The sequence below is a fragment of the Rhynchophorus ferrugineus genome, unplaced genomic scaffold (genome assembly GCF_030347505.1).
Source record: "Rhynchophorus ferrugineus isolate W39M unplaced genomic scaffold, kcgeb_rfMv2 rfM3, whole genome shotgun sequence".
Classification (NCBI taxonomy): domain Eukaryota; kingdom Metazoa; phylum Arthropoda; class Insecta; order Coleoptera; family Curculionidae; genus Rhynchophorus; species Rhynchophorus ferrugineus.
Genome location: NW_027472582.1, coordinates 64,617,920 through 64,635,474, shown reverse-complemented (window position 1 = coordinate 64,635,474; position 17,555 = coordinate 64,617,920). Strand labels below are relative to the sequence as shown.

Here is a 17,555-nt window from a genome sequence, read left to right as displayed (position 1 = left end):
GTGAAATTATCTAATACATAATTATGGAATTGGGATTTAATAAAATTTATAACAATCAATAAGAATTTTAAGAATCAATTAAATTACATTTTTAAACAAAATGAGCTTTTAATTATAAGTAAATGTTATAAATCTTTATAAAAAATATATGTAAATAAAATTAATATATCATGTGAAACATGTGAATCAATATAGTTACAAGAAATTAAAAGTAGATTTTTAAATAATTCAGGTTTTCTTTAAATTTGTATTACAAAGAGCCAATAATTTTAATTTAATACATTCATCATTTATTTCTTTGAAATAGTAATATATTATATAAATTCTTGATATAGATTGTAGAACCAATGTAATCGCATTGATACTGTAGTAGTTTCAATATGTTATTAAAAGAAGAATACTGATTTCACATACTTTGTGTTGTTTCTATGTTTTATGACATTGACATATGCGTTCTCCAATAAAAGGCTTCCATGCGGCGTTTTTGACACGTCAGTAAAAGATCGGTTGTTAACATAAAGAATAATGTGGAAAATAATAGTATTTATATTGTTTATAAATTCTATTAACACTGCAGAAGTAGTGAATAAGAATGTAATTAACAAAAAAGTAGAAAGAACCATTGATTTGAATTCGCAACTAGTGAAAATAACAGGAACAATAACCTTAGAAAATACCGGTAAAGAAGCAGTACGTAACTATCTTATTGCTTTTGAAAGAGGCCTACAGGGAAGCATCTCGTATATTTCAGTACAAGATTCGCTAAAGAATGCATTAAAGACCAGTCAAGTTGCAGTAGTTGGGAGTGGTACGTGTATTATAATTCACAAGTCAAAACAAAAAAAATATGTATGTTTTTTTTTGCAGGAACTAGCGAAATTTTCTATAATGTTCAGCTAAAACAATCTGTTGAACCAGGTAAAACTGGCACTATTTTATTTGAAGTTATACTCACCAAGGCTCTTCAACCTTATCCTAGTAGTATTACCCAAAAAGAAAAACAACTTGTTAGGTATTTTGGAAATCACTACTTCTATTCTCCTTATGATACAAGAACACAAAAAACGGATGTCTTGGTATATTTTAATTTGGCTTATTGTATTTAGATTAATGTCACCTACTATTTTATCAGGTTAACTCAAGAGCTGTTGAAAGTTACTCGAAATTGAAACCTGTAGGACAAACCGACTCCAAGATATCCTATGGGTCATATGACAATATACCAGGTTTTTCAGTCGATACTTTAAGTGTGCATTATGAAAATAATGCTCCATTTTTAACTGTTACCAGGTATTTTTTTATTATCAAAAAAGTACTTATTTTGATAAAAATATGTGTATATAAAATGTTTTAGACTGGAGAGAACTATTGAAGTTTCTCATTGGGGTAACATAGCTATAGAAGAAAACATAGAGATTAAGCACACTGGAGCTAAATTAAAAGGTCCATTTTCTAGATATGATTATCAAAGAGACAGTAGTAGTAATCATCATAGCATTAAAAGTTATAACACAATCTTGCCTGCTTTAGCACATAGTATTTATTACAGGTATGTTGCAAATGGTTTCATATATAATAATTGTAATAATAATGAAATGACCTGTTAATAGGGATATGAATGGAAATATATCAACTTCTGCTGTTAAAGCAAAAAAAGATTATATTGAGTTAGAACTTAGGCCTAGATTTCCTCTATTTGGTGGCTGGCAAAGCTCTTATATCTTAGGTAATTCAGTAGTGAGAAAATAGGTAATAATTATCTTATAAATGTTTATGTCATTTAGGTTATAGTATTCCCAGTTACCCATACTTATTTAAGAAGCCCACAGGAGAGTTTGTTTTAAATATACGTTTATTGGATCATGTTTTTGATGATATGTATGTAGAAGACTTGGAAACTAAGATTGTTTTGCCAGTTGGTGTGTCCAGTATCAAAGTCAAGACCCCATACGAGGTTAGAAGACTTCCTGATGGTGTTGCATACAAATACTTGGATAATATTGGAAGGTAAATTAAACAGTGATTATTTTAATTAGGCATTAATAAGTTCTTTACTATTCTAGAACTGTCATTCGGGCATCTAAAAATAATTTAGTGGAGCAACATATTCAAGATATAGAAATCACTTATACATGGCAAACTCATATGTTACTTCATGAGCCTGTGCTTGTGTCTGTTGCTCTATTTTTAGCATTTATAGTAGTTATTATTTATGTACGTCTGGACTTTTCTATAAGGAAAGCAGAACACTCTAAAAAAGACTAAAATTTGATTGTTTCTGTGATTTTTGTTTATAAGATTAGACATGATTGATATGTTTTTGAAACACCCATTACTACTTTTTGGTAGTTTACACCAGATATATGCAAGTTGTTAAGTACTTTTTCACCATTGATTGTAAACATTTTTAATAAACGGTAAATAAGGTTTGTTTTTTATTCCATCTGTTTTTTTTTATAATTTATTAATGAGTGAATGTTTTGTGTAGTGACATTTATATGTAGATATTTTATAATTGACATAAATGTAGTGAGTAAATTAAATTAAATAAGTGCTCTGTAAATATATAGCTAAGTATATAGGTGAAGTAGCAAATTGACAACAATGTCAAACAAAAGCTAAATTGACATATGAAAGCTTTTGTTTGGCGCAGTATCTTAAGAGCAGAGAGTCTGATTATATTTAAGTATAAATATATATATGTATATATATATATATATATATCTGAGATTTTGAGGGGGATCATATTAAGCAAAGGTATACAATACATTATTTACAATAACTATTTTGAATTAGTTTTTTTTTTCATCATTAATCCTATATTACAATTTTTAAATCCGTTCGATGATAAATGAATACATAAACTATAATCATTTATATTTAAATAATGTGAAACGGGATATTAACAAATTATTTAGAATTCTAGTCATATTCTACAAATAGAAACATTTAGTTCGCGTTCAGCGGCTTGCATGAGCAGTGGTATATCTTGTTCTTGACGTTACGTTCGATTTCTAACCCCACTTTTACTGTGAATTTTTCACAAAATAAAAGTGTTATTTTTAACTTGCGGATTGCATAGTAGATTTGTATGTTTTATTCAAAATTATCACGCTTTCACCTTGTGGAAGTTTTATCAAAAAACATAATGATTACTTCTTGAATATGATTTTCAGTTAGAATACTTCCGAGTTTTATACAAAGACTATGTTTTAATCTGTGTAGTTTAAAGGAATAGTTATAAAATGGACACTAGCAAGAAATTTGATAATCCAAGTCCTGAAGAAAAAGCCAATTTTTTAAGTAAATTATTTTTTTGGTAAGTCTGTTTTTATATTTATTATACTTTATTTAAATATCAACTAATAATATATGTTTTAACAATTAGTTAAAATAATGTATTGTTAAATAAAACAATTTTTTTTGAATTAAAACTAATAAAATTTTTATTTATTTAAAAATATATAAGCCTAAATATATTATAATTTATAACCTTGTAGGCATATTAATTATAATTTTATGTTATAATAGTAGTTTTTCAGTTTAATTTAGTTCTATTTTCTAACAATATCTGTACCTATATCAGGAATGTCTGGCGTGATTTTGAATCTTTAAGAAATCAAAAATTCAGTAGGATTATCTGACTAATCAATTCAATGTATAATTGATTATATAAATGTTTCTATAAATTTCAACTATTTTGTTATTCAACAGTTTAGTACAATTTTTAATGTATTTTTGAGTTAAAATGTTATATAATTGAAATTTAGATTTCCAAGTCTATTTAAACATGTTTTCTTTTTATGGTTAAACTGACTGTATTTATTCAGAGAAATCACTGTTTTCTGGGTTCCGACGTTGAGTGTTCATTTTTTATTAATTATTCTATAATTACTTGTTTTGAAAAGTGATATTTTACCATTTAGCAGAATTGAATACCAATATTTGTTTTATGTTATAGTATGCTATAGAAATATGTTAACACCTCATTGTTTGTCCTTTTAATTAAGTTCACTGTATGGGAATCAGATAATAATCAAAATATTTTTTGTATGAACCAACAAAAGCTGAATTATCATATATCATTTAGAATGTGAAACGAAATATATGAGTTTTATTATTATATATTTCACAATTTTGTAAATTAAATCTAATATATTGTTTTATTTTTTACAACGAAATTTATTGTTGACTTTGTTGAGTAGCGTATAGTATTATTGGCGTTTTTTTAGATATTTGCATACACGTGTGCTTTTAATTTGACAGGCAAATGTGGATGAAATGTGATAATCTTATGCACAATATTACCTGTTAAGTATTTATACAAAGAAATAAACCTACTATAACTAGTTTTGGACCTGAACGGGTTCATGTTTCAATATGACGGACATTCCGCACTAATGAAAAAAATCATTATGTTTTTGCAGCTGGGTACTTCCGTTTTTCAAGACTGGTTACCAAAAGGATCTAGAAGTTAAGGATATTTATAACAGTACCAAAAAAGACCTTTCTGGTCCATTAGGCGATGCTCTTGAACGGTGAGTAAATTTATTTAGATAATCTTTAGTAAATAATCTTTAAAATTTTAATATTATATTGTTATTAAGATGACTCCATAGTTTAAGTTAACATTTTTGGAGTTAATTAGCTACTATTTAAAAGAATGAATGATCTTCGACTCGAGAATTCGGCGAGTAAACTGGGTATATGATTTCCTTGATCGCATCGACAGTTAGTTAATTAACAGTAACTGAATTCCATTATTTAATCTAATTGAGAGACTGAGGGTATTGTATTTGGATTTAATCCACATAGAACGTTTATATTTTGGCTTGAAATTTGCAGTTTTTATGTATATTAAAGTTATTTAGTTAATATGTGTTGAATATATTACTGACAGTATTAAAAATTATATTGTTTACTTCGAAAATACTTTAGACATGTTATCTGAATATATGTGGTGTATGTATGTCAAATCTAATAGGAAAGTATATGGTTATATTGAACTTATGACCTGTTAAATACCTATTATGATTTATTCTTGTCGTGTTCTTAATAAAGTTAAATTAAAGAAGCTTTATTTTTTAATGTTGAGGTTTTTTGGTTTCGTCTGCTAAGAGACTCTCTAACTGTATACAACCATTTTTAATAAAATAGCAGTTGCATTGTCATGACAATAAAATGTTATGTACATAATAGTTAATTATTATTAAACACTAAATTTTAATACTAAAGAAGTTATGTTAAAAGAGTATATTATGACTGTTATAAATTATATTTTATAGCACTAAACCAAACATTAAAGTAAAAACGGTCCGTATATCACAATATGTAACAATGCGTCTTATGGTAAAAAATTTTGCCGTGTGTTGCTTAATTGATTATAAATATATTGGAAGTATGTCTTACCTCATTCGCCATACTCACCAAACATAAAATGACATTTGACATTTTCACTTACTTATTGTCTATTTGTAACTTTATAGTTCGTATTATTTCAGGTGTATGTAACCCACAATGCACAGTATCATAGATACCTAACCTAAATTCTTCTTTTCTTATAAAAATATGGAATTGTAGTAAAATATTACAAATATTGTATTGCTATTTTGGATAATATTTATATAAGGGTACAAATATTTTTAAAAATAATTGGAGTATTCTTATGATTTTTAAGGATGATAATATGTACATTGGAATTACATAAAAAATTATATTTTCTTTTTTATTTTGCATTATAGTTTATTCACTGTTTTTCTGGCGTTATACAATTATTTTTTAATGCTATACAATAATTTTTTTGTCTTATTATTATAAAACTTACATATAATCTATTCAAAGTTTTTTTTGTACATGCGTCATCCATATCTTTAATGTATTACCTGTCGCAATTTGTAAATTCGTTTTAGAATCAGACAATATTTTCCTTCTGATTTTATTATAGTTAAATAGAGACACAATGCTGTCTGATTAGTTCGAACACGTAAACTAATGAGCCTGTCAAAGTCGTCCGATTGTCAGACGTATGCAAAATTCTTGAAAGCAATTGTGATAAGAGGTTATAACTTTATTAACTATTAACCTATAAACTATTGTGGCTGTATAGTTAATTGTAGTTTTTAGATATATAATAATGTTAAAATAAATTGTATTTGATAACATTTTTGTTCATTTATTTTAATTAGATTAGAATTTTGTTGTATGTCAAAGCCAAACTGAACTAAAATTCAGAGTTGATTCGGCAACATTGCGACGTTTTAATGTCACAAATTTAAGTGACGTATGTACAAAATAATTTTGAACAGACTATATTCTAGAAGTAAGGTCATATTCGATACAAATCAAAATCCCATTATCAAAGCCCATATATATATATATATATATATATATATATATATATATATATATATATATATATATATATATATATATATATATATTATATATGTTAATTTTATTTAAAGAAATAAAAACATAAATATATATATGTATTGCGCAAAAAGTTTTGGTGTTACCTGTTTGGTAATATATAAATTAATAACATAAATAGACGTTATAAAAACATTACACTATCAGCACTTTATTCGAGTAAATATGATATCTTGTCACGATCTATGGAGATGTAAATAATGGTTTATCTTCCTCGAATCGAAAACTTGGCCGAATTAGATTACCGATGTAGGTCATAAAGCTACTAATTATATTTTAAAATATATCCTACCGTGAACTCCCGGGATATTAGGAATTATTGATGGTCGTAAATTTGTAGAAATCCGTGTCCATAAATTATGTTATTGTAAGATTGTTGTGCGTACATGCGGCTAATAGGTGGTGACACTTATAATTTTTAATTGAAAATATAAATAAAATAAGACAAACATATTTTCCAATCTCCATTATCTTATTTTTAATTATTATTTTGCTGGAATATGTCTAGTGTTTGTTTTTATTTTTTTAATAAATTGATTACCATGATAATAACATTAGCAATTTATCAAGAAAAGTATTTTCAGGTAAAAATTAATCCTTCGTAAGGGATTATGTGAAAAAGCCTATTATGATCATGAAGAAAAAAAAACGTTTTTATTCGTCAAACATATTTTATTTTTCAACATAGTCGTTTTTCTCAACACGGCAGCTTTTAGTCAATTGTTTTTGTCTGTCGTTTGTATTCTCTTTAAAAATTAGTTCAATTCTTCAAAATTAGTAGTATTCATTTTAGCAATGACTCATTTTTAGAGGGAGTTTATTCCTCGAGGCTTTTTTGAAATATAAAGGTATAAAATCTCTCGGTCTTAAATCCGGTAAATATGATGAATGTCAGTTAGCATTGTCAGGGCAACCACACAAGTGATCCACCGTGCATTAGCGGTGCCGAAAAATATCAATATATCGATATTTTTTGGGCCGTTATTTTTCGACATTTTTTCCAAAGTATCCTATAGTTGTGAATTGAGAGTATCGAAGATATCGACATCAAGTATTGGCATTTTTTGTTCCCCGATATATCGGTATAGAAAATTTAAAATAATATGGAAATCGGTATGTTTTAAAATATCGATATTTCGATTTTTCTCAGCACATCCCTACGGTTTTTAATGTTCCGTTATGTTCTTAATGTAAGATTTTTCTTGCTTTTTTGCAATTTTTTGAAAAAGTTTTACCTTTTTCAATTATATCGATTTGAATTATGATACAATGTAGTTTTTTCTTTAAAAGTTTTTTTTTGGATTTTTCTTTGGTCTGTTGAGATTATTCCCATACCTAACATACTATTTACTCCTATCCGAATGGGTTTCTAAAATATTCTATCCCTCTTCAATTGAGATGCCCACCGACAAATTGTTTAACTGTTTATCAGGATGTTATAGATATTTTCAATAATATTTGAGATAATAACTTCCATAAAAACTTTTACGGTCATATCTAAATTAAGCTGTTTAGATTTTTAAAAATATTTGGTTTTTTCAACCACTAATTTTTGGGATTTATTAAACAAGGAGATATTGTTTTTATTTAGGTAATTTATACCTAAATATTAATATTCGTTGGCCCGATTCCCAAGAAAATGTCGAAAAACTGACATGAGCACGAAATGATATCGACCAACTGGGAAGTCAATAAACTGGTTCAGTGAACTGCGAAATACCTCCCAAAAGAACAATTTGATGCGGCCTTTTAAATAATTTGACGGAAAAAATTGAAAAGCAACTTATCGGAAGAAAATGTCCAATAAATCTAAAATATTTGAAAATACAGATGAAATATTGGCTTGTAATAAAATTATTGCGCTTTTTTTTAGTTCAAATGATTCAATTTTTTAATAATTTCGCTAACTGTCCGACAGGTGTCATTGATCGAGATCAAGTAAAAATCGGAGGGATCAAAGGCTGGAAAATACGGCGGGTTGACTAGGGCCTTTCAATTTGCGCGCGATATTCATGGATGATGAGACCGAAATATCTGAAATTCTAATATACTTAATCGCTTGATATTTTCCAATTCACATCACAATTTGTCAAATCCACAGCTTTTGAAATCAACAACTTAATTCGCTTAAGTCAATGTTATCACATTTTTTCAAAATGAGGAATTGTCTTATTTGCGGATATAATGAAACTAAAGAAATAGCAAAAACTGTCAACAGAAATATCTTGCGACGTTCTAACTATATTTTCTAGTATTTTTTTTAGCCAGATTATCACCTTTTTAACACATCCCGAAAGCAACCAAAAATGTTAAAAATTACTATATTCGGGAATAAAACGAAACCAGCGGATGCCAAATCAGTACTATATGGCGGCTTACTCATCAAATGTTAAAAAATACTTTTTCGTCATGTTTTATGCAGTTTAACAACTCTCTGCAGTATCAATTCATGTATAACATCAACCATGATACAACCCCCGATTTTAGATGACTTTCACTAAATTCAAATTATGTTTATAACATATGATGATAGAGCTTCATAATTAAAATTCAGTAAAAAGTTGTATCAAAAATATTTGCATTTGTGTTACGAAATATTATATTTTATTTAGGATGAAAATAAGATAATAAAAAACCGCAATAAAAAACATAGCTCTTGATAGTTAAGTTAAAACCTCTTGTGTTCGTACGTATACAGTAATTTTGAAGGTTAGCGTAAAAACGTACTTAAACTTACTTTACGTACTTTTTCTTCAAATGTGGCCGTTTTCGGCGATTTCATCCTTCAAACAGTCCAATAACGCTATGTAATAGTCGCTGTTGATGGTCCTTCCTTTTTCGAGGTAATCAATGAAAGTTATTCCATGCGCATCCCAAAATACAGACACCATAACCTTGCCAGCCGACTGTTGCATTTTCCCACGCTTTGGAGTGGGTTCATCGTGTGCAGTCCACTCGGATGATTGTCGATTGGACTTCGGAGTGAAATGATGGAGCCATGTTTCATCCATTGTCACATATCGACTCAAAAACTCCGGTTTATTACGCTTGATCATCTTCAAACACTGCTCCGAATCATCAACTCGTCGTCGTTTTTGGTCAAAAGTGAGCTCGCGCGTCCAGTTGATATCTTTAGCGTGTCTGCTATTTCATTCAATTTCAATTTACGGCCATTCAAAATCATTTTGTGGATTTTTTAAAATGTTTTCGTCGGTAACAATCTCTTTTGGGCGTCCACGGCCTTCACCGTCTTCGGTGCTCATTTCACCACGTCTAAACTTGGCATACCAAAACCTTGATGGTTGATTTTCCTGGAGCAGTGTCCGGAAACTCGGCATCAAGCCAAGTTTTTGCTTCAACTGTATTTTTTCCCTTCAAAAAGCAATATTTTATCAACACGCAAAATTCCTTTTTATCCCTTTTTTCACAATAACAAAACCACTCAAAATGGTATAATTCACAAACTAATGATCCGACACCTGTCAAATTTATACACGCATCTTTTGAGGGTTAGGGCTAACTAAAATACATAGTAGCGCCATCTATGTGTTGGACCGGGGACTTTTCAATTGACCTGTTATCTATATTTTTGTATATATATCTATATATTAATATATATTTATACTTTTTGTAGATATCGGTTAATATTCTTCGAGATATTTCTTAAACATCATAACAAACCTTTTAATTATTAATTAATAAACCTGCAAAATTAGTACTTAATCTTAAAGATATGGTGTATTTTGGTACTGATTTTTAAAAATTATAAATAAAAATTCTGATATTATGTGAATATTTTAAAAAGTATCACTACTCATATAATATTCACATAATATCAGTGTTTTTATTTTTTCTTAAATTGTATTTTTTAATAAAATTGCGTATTTTGTTAATAATTTTGCACTTTATTGGGCAATTTTATTATCGCAAATTGCTCTCGGGTATAATTACGAATGTAATGCACACAATTCTAAAAAAAGATTGATCGCAAACAAATTTTCCTGCATATGCATCGTGGAAAATACTCGTCTATAGGCGAACGATAAACTTGCCAGTAATTTAAAGCAATTCTTGGAATGCACGGAGATTTGTTTCTGTCAGAAATATTAGATCTGAGAATTCATTGTTATGGTGTTTTGTTCTATGTTCATTAATCTTCTGATTACGTCAAGTACTGGACACATGTCTCTCCCATGGCTAATCACTCTATTACTTGTTTCCAAGTTCTTGTTACTTTTCTTATACTCAGCAGCCTATTGTTTTTCCCTGATTACGCTTATGTTAATAGAGGTTCCTATGAAGTGTGACTTTTTGGGATTATTTGCAAAATAGCAAAAAAGTGGCATTGTTTTGAAGACAATGAATTACAAAACTTATTGGACGAGAACCCAGCTCAAACTCTTTCATAATTATTTAACCGACTTCAAAAAAGGAGGAGGTTCTCGCAGGCAATTGTTTCTGTGGTGTGGTGGCTAGAAAGTTAAGCTCACACGTGGAGGTCGCGGGTTGGATTCCCAACGGGGCCACCAACTTTGTTATTCCATTTTAGTTGGAAAATTTGCCAAATCACCTAGACCAGGTAGCGGACCTTGAATCCTGAAGCGTTCCTTATTTTCAACATTGTTTCTTTATTCGTATTTTTCCTCATACGGGCTGCACTTTTACTTGGGCTATCCATTGTAATACATAATAAAATAACTGCCTAATTTATTGAGTAAATATCTAACACTAAAAAGAAAAAAATAAAATATTTTTAACAAAAAAATTGAACCGACTTCAAAAAATAAATAAGAAATTCACTAAAAATGAAAAAAATAATCAAACTTAGATTTTTAACACAAAAAACATTTATGTATATACTTAAATAGTTTTCTAAACTTCTTTTACACTAGTGGTTTTGGTTCTGGTAGACGGCTCTCATAAAAAATAATTTCAAATTATAATATGATTGTGCTTGTAATTTGAACGATATCAGGGACCAAATTGGGTAATATTTTTGGGAAATCAGCAACAGTTAAAAATAAAATTTTCTTTGTTAGCTTTGGTACACGTGATATCTGATATATAACACGTGATATCTGGATCAAAATCCCTACTCGTCATCTGTTTTTTTTATAATCACATTGAATCATTGCCTCGTGTTGGATAATCTTACGTATAATTATTATTAATTGAAGTATTTATAAATCTCAACTTATATCTTAGAAGTATATCTATCTCATACTATTTCTCTACTCATACTTTATTTTAACTATTTAATTTAATTAAATGTGTCAATTTAGGATATTTGGCCAAACTAGTACGTTAGTTGCATTATCAGCCTTGTCTGGCAGGTGATAAGATTCCGGGTGTTTATAAGCTAATATTGATAAAAGGTGTTGGTTGGGCTTTATCGATTGACAGCTGTAAATATATTTTTAAGATCAACGAATTAATTTTGACGCATTGTTAAATATTATGTATACTATTACTTTCCAAGTATCCTCTATGCGTCATGGAAATTTGTGACGTCAAAACGTCGCAATGTTGCCGCATCAACTGTGAGTTTTAGTTCAGTTTGGCTTTGACATACAACAAAATTCTAATATAATTAAAATAATTGAACAAAAATGTTATCAAATACAATTTATTTTAACATTATTGTATATCTAAAAACTACAATTAACTATACAGCCACAATAGTTTATAGGTTAATAGTTAATAAAGTTATAACCTCTTATCACAATTGCTTTCAAAAATTTTGCATACGTCTGACAACCGGACGACTTTGACAGGCTCATTAGTTTACGTGTTCGAAGTAATCAGACAGCATTGTGTCTCTATTTAACTAGTATACAATGAAAAGGGAAATATTGTCTGATTCTGAAACGAATTTACAAATTGCGACAGCTAATGCATTAAACATCTTGATGACGTATATACAAATAAACTTTGAATAGATTATACATTTCATTCGATCATAAACTTTGTTTAAGACATAATTAATAGCCCTCTTGGACTACAGAGACGCCTTCGCCTTTTCTTTTCTTTTCTCCTTTTTTTTTTATCTCGCGGTGACGCGGGTTTTCTGTTCATATATAGGAATACAGTATGAAGTAGTTCTATTGTTGTTAGTTATGAATGAAATTGTTAAAAACCATTGATAAAAAAAGAAATTAAATCTTGTCTAGACTAATGCAATGTTGTTAAAATTGTTACCACGTAAGTGTCTACCTACTTCAAAGAAAAAAGCTTAATAAATATTGCGTAATCGAGGACCAACTTGTCTTTAAACTTATGAAACTATAACGTAATGACGTGACCAAAATAATAAATAACTTATCAAGTAGATGGCGCTATGGTTGTCATTATTTTTATACCTTAGTTTTTTTTATTACTCTTCGTGATTCCACAATCGGCCCTATTGGCAATAAGTATTTCTTATGTCTATATTATATATATATATATATATATATATATATATATATATATATATATATATATACATGGCATGTAGAAAATCACTTCATTAAACAATCTTCTGTATAAAAATTCTATAAATATATTCTAAATATTCTAGTATAAATATTATTCTAAAGTCTACATATGTCTAGTAATCAGATCAGGTGGTGTTAAACGTTTTAGTCTACGCACTTCACTATCACGTCGCATATTTAGCTGATTTGCGAGTAGATTGGGATGCATCGACACTCTTTCGAAGTACTTCACACAAACAAAAAAATATCGCGTTGTATCACTTTATTTGAAATATACTAAGGAGCATCAACAATGGCACGCAACACCTTATTTTGGAACCGTTGAATGATGGATATATTAGATTTGCTAGCGGTACCCCATAGTTGGATTTCATATGACCAAATGGGCTTGAGTATAGACCCATACAGCAATACCTTGTTATCTAATGATAACTTGGATTTGCGCCCGATGAGCCAATATATTTGATACAATTTAAGTCCAAGTTGTTTTCGTTTAGAGAGTATGTGTTTCTTCCAGGTTAGGCGTCGATCTAAGTGCACACCAAGATATTTAACATGCTCTGCTTGGGGAGTTGATGATGATTGATATTTACTGATGGACATGTTCTTCTACGCAGGGTAAACGTTACATGCGTGGATTTTGTTTCATTGGCTTTAATGCGCCATGTCTTCAACCATAATTGTATTTGCTCCAGGTGGGTTTGTAGGTTTGTTCGTGCTGTGACTGGATCTTTATGGGATGCTAAGATTGCTGTGTCGTCTGCGTATGTTGCCATAGTAGTTATTTTTGTGGTGGACAGATCGGCCGTATACAGAAGATACAGTACTGGACCCAGTACACTACCTTGCGGAACTCCTGAATATATGGGATTTAATTCGGTATGTTCATGGCCTTGATTTACAGTAAACTGTCTATCAGTGAGATACGACTTTAGTAACTGATAGTCCAGATGAGGGATAATACCTTAGTAAAAAGAAAAATATAACTGAACGTTATTCCTTGTTTTCTAATTTACTTTTTTTAATATTTCTTCAAAGGAGCAGAGTTCTTAAAACTAAAACCGTTATTCAACTTGAAAACTATTTTATTTTAATAGAAAAAAGTTGCGAATGATGCGCAATAGCAATTTTTGTCCAAGAGTGGATATTGATATTTTAAGTCTAAAAATGAAAAAATGGCCACTTATTAACGAAAATGGATTTATTGGTTTCCGAAGTAATTCCCATGATGATCAACGCACTTTTGCATGCGCTTGAATCTATTTTCGCAACACTTTTTCCACGTAATTGAGATACTTCCAAAACATGATTAGAATTTTTGAAATTTGAACATTTGTTGAATTCATCAATACAATTTTGACCAGTCAAATAAGTACTTGTTTAGCCAATGAGTGAAGTTACGTGAGTTAGCTAACATAGTAAATATTTCAAAGTGTAGATTTTATATTGCATGAGCATTAGACTATGAGAAAGCTCTGTTCAAAGTGAGTGCCGCTTTTGCTCACTGTTGACCAAAAACAAGAACGTGTTGATGATTCTGAGCAGTGTTTAGCAATGTTTAAAAGTAAGAAATCCGAATTTTCGGGTCGATACGTGACAATGGATGAAACATGGATCCGTCACTTCACTCGGGAATCAAAATGATCGTCATCTGAGTGAACAGCAACTGTTAAAGTACTATTATACGATAAATTGTTCTGCAAGAAAGGTATTGAAATGTTAGAGCGGTACTGGAATCATGGTATGGTTGTTGATAGATATTACATTGATAAATAAAGCCAATTTTGAACAAATAAACCGTGATTTCTGTGTGTGTGTGTGACAGTGAAATTATATATATTGATAAAATAAAATGAAAGTTTATGAGCAAAATGTTGTTTTGATTTATATATAATTATTTTTCACTACTTGTTACAAAAAAGTCAATATTTATATAGAGCAATGTCGTATTAAACGTGATGCTAAATCAATGTTTATTTTTATCGCGATAAAAGCGCCAAATGTATTTATTTATAATCAATATTTGACTTTCCACGTAGTCTCGGAAAAGGTAAATTACTATATTTGATACGTCCTGTTTTTCTATCATTATGCAATCTGATATTTTTGTTCATTATTTTTGTTGGCGTATCGGTTATCTTTTTAATACCAAGAATAGATTTAATATATGTCAGTATCATAATATATCGGATGCCTTTTAATAAGGAAAAATCTATTCCTGCTTAAAAATATTTTTAAAATATACATTTTTAAATCGCAGTATTTAGAAGAAAATAATCATTTTCCATCAAAGTTAATCGGAAAACCTAACTATTTTAAAGTTACGTCTTGAAGTCAGAACATGCTTATAATAATTATTAAATTCATATATCAGTTCAGGGAATTTTAAAGTAAGTTAACAATGAATCCTTATAGCACGAAAATCTCTGATTACTGAATTAGCAGGATTTATAACATTTTCATGCACTATCGATCTGGAAATTTATTTGTTTAATGGAACTTATATTCCAGGATTGTACTTAAGTTTAATATTTTTGGCGATATACGTATTCAAAATGTTTTGAGATATGTGTAATTGTTTGTTATATGTGTAAAATTTTTAAAAAATCCCAGTTAAAAATAGAAATAAATCGTAAACATATATTTTCAATAGCCTTCCGTGCGAATTAACATAATAGCAGTGCATCCGTGAACTTGATTAAATTAGTTTTAAGCACTTTATAATTGATTTGTTTCATTATTTTCCCAAAACCTAACTGAAAAAGAGGTTGCTGGGTACAAAATTGATTTGAAACTAGCGCCATCTATATGTTAGGCCTGGGACTTTTCAGTCTATGTGTTTATATATTGTAATTATATAAACATATGTTCAAAATTAAAGTGGAACGATATTTGACTAAATAAATAAAAATAAACGTGATAATAGAACATACAAAATGTTTATTTATTTTGTGCTTGCATATATTATTATCAGTTGACATATTTTTGTTTTTTGTTGATATTAATGGTGTAACTAAATTAGAAACATAATTCAATCGGTTAAGATAGTGATAGCATCATTTTTTTTTTGGTTAGAATATTAATAAAAAAAGATAACAGATACTAACAGGCAAACTCAGAAAACTATCGCCAAAGTCCCTAAAGTCGTTTATTTATCAGATTTAGCTCCCTCTGACGTCTTTTGTTACACCTTGCAGTATTTTTTATTTTTACTAATCAAAAAACATTTTTGAACAATTTGGAGACTTAAAATCGCTACTATGTATTGTTACCATATAAACAGCAGGATCATTGGAATGCCCATTTTTTATACCCCATATATTGATATTTTTTCAAATTGTTTTAAATACAAGTTTTGTTTTGTTCAGATCAATGACATCTTTTCAGAATCATAAATATAGTTATAGATATATTTTATAGTCCAACGACTTTTTTAATGCTCTTTAAAATAACAAATCAACATATATTTTTATATTATCGATATATTTTCTCGAATATCGATATTTTTCAACAATCTTATGTTTTTAATAACCTTTGTGCTGCTCTTCGCAGTAACAAACCCAAAGAATATGGTTACTTTTAAATAACTCCAATATATCGATATACATAATATCGATTTTTTCCACTTCTGACTTTTTTTCTCGTATAATAAGGGTATTAATTAATTAATTATTGGTACATATTCTTTAATGAAGAAATCAATATATCAATATTTATAATATCCAATTTTCCGCTTATGACATTCCTATTATAGATGTCAAAACTTACGACATAGTGTTTTAAATTATGCAATTTTAAGAACAAATTAACACTAAGGAAAATTTATATACTTTTTAATATCAAATTTATAAATTTATACATATAGTTTAATTAAAAACAAAACGATATATCGGTAGTTATAATATTAAATCATTTTGCACTTCTCTTCTTCTTTTATTATATATGTCAAAACTTACGACATAGTGTTTCAAATTATGCAATTTTAACAACAAATTAACACTAAGGAAAATTTATATACTTTTTAATATCAAATTTATAAATTTATACGTATAGTTTAATTAAAAACCTGCAAAGATCTGCAAACCATAAAGAAATAGAGATTTAACTTCATAGGAAATTTTGGCGAAATGTTTCGCGACGTCCAACATGTAGATGTCGCTACGTTTAACATATTACTTGTTTTATTCGCTATGCTAAGAGCCGCGACGGAATCCGATTTGTTCATTTCGTTCTATGGTTTGTTTATTCTTCACGCCATTTTCAATGTGCCCTATATTGAGAACAGTGTGGTTAGCTTTTTATAACGTTTTTATATTAAATTATTATTTTATTTTATTACTATGTACAAGTCGTTAGTTGGAATGCATTCCCGTTCTAGGAAGTGTTGTATGCCCGGATGCACAAATAGTGAGGAAATGCATCATCGTTTTCCGTTAAAAAAGCGATCTTTAAGAAATGAGTAGAAAACATTAAAAATCCTAAATTGGTTGGGTTAAACATGAAACCATCGAAAAAAAACCTATTGAGTTGCATCTCTATTATTCTATGCTGCAAACTTATGAAATGATGTTCACAAATCACACAAATTTAATCCTAAATTAACTCTAAGAAGTCTTTATAAACTTTTTAATGTCGCATTATTTATTGGTA

General features: G+C 28.8%; 2 protein-coding genes across 3 annotated transcripts in view; both read left to right on the top strand.

Annotated features, from left to right (window-relative positions):
• The first annotated feature begins 452 nt into the window (after positions 1-452).
• LOC143192455 (dolichyl-diphosphooligosaccharide--protein glycosyltransferase subunit 1) lies at positions 453-2,438 on the top strand. The gene is made up of 7 exons (XM_076397815.1): positions 453-808; positions 868-1,076; positions 1,133-1,290; positions 1,355-1,549; positions 1,611-1,726; positions 1,785-2,007; positions 2,064-2,438. Exons 1-7 carry the CDS (start codon positions 526-528, stop codon positions 2,263-2,265), a joined length of 1,386 nt encoding a protein of 461 aa, XP_076253930.1. The 5' UTR covers positions 453-525; the 3' UTR covers positions 2,266-2,438.
• Positions 2,439-2,941: 503 nt separating this feature from the next.
• LOC143192439 (ATP-binding cassette sub-family C member 4) overlaps positions 2,942-17,555 on the top strand; it is a 44,524-nt gene continuing 29,910 nt past the window's right edge. The window contains exons 1-3 of one of the 2 annotated variants that reach the window (XM_076397794.1): positions 2,953-3,089; positions 3,177-3,319; positions 4,428-4,538. In XM_076397794.1, coding sequence (XP_076253909.1) covers positions 3,246-3,319; positions 4,428-4,538 — 185 coding nt within the window. In that variant the 5' untranslated portion in view covers positions 2,953-3,089; positions 3,177-3,245. Of the gene's footprint in view, positions 3,320-4,427; positions 4,539-17,555 lie in introns of both variants that reach the window. The other variant, XM_076397793.1, reaches the window with a different exon arrangement.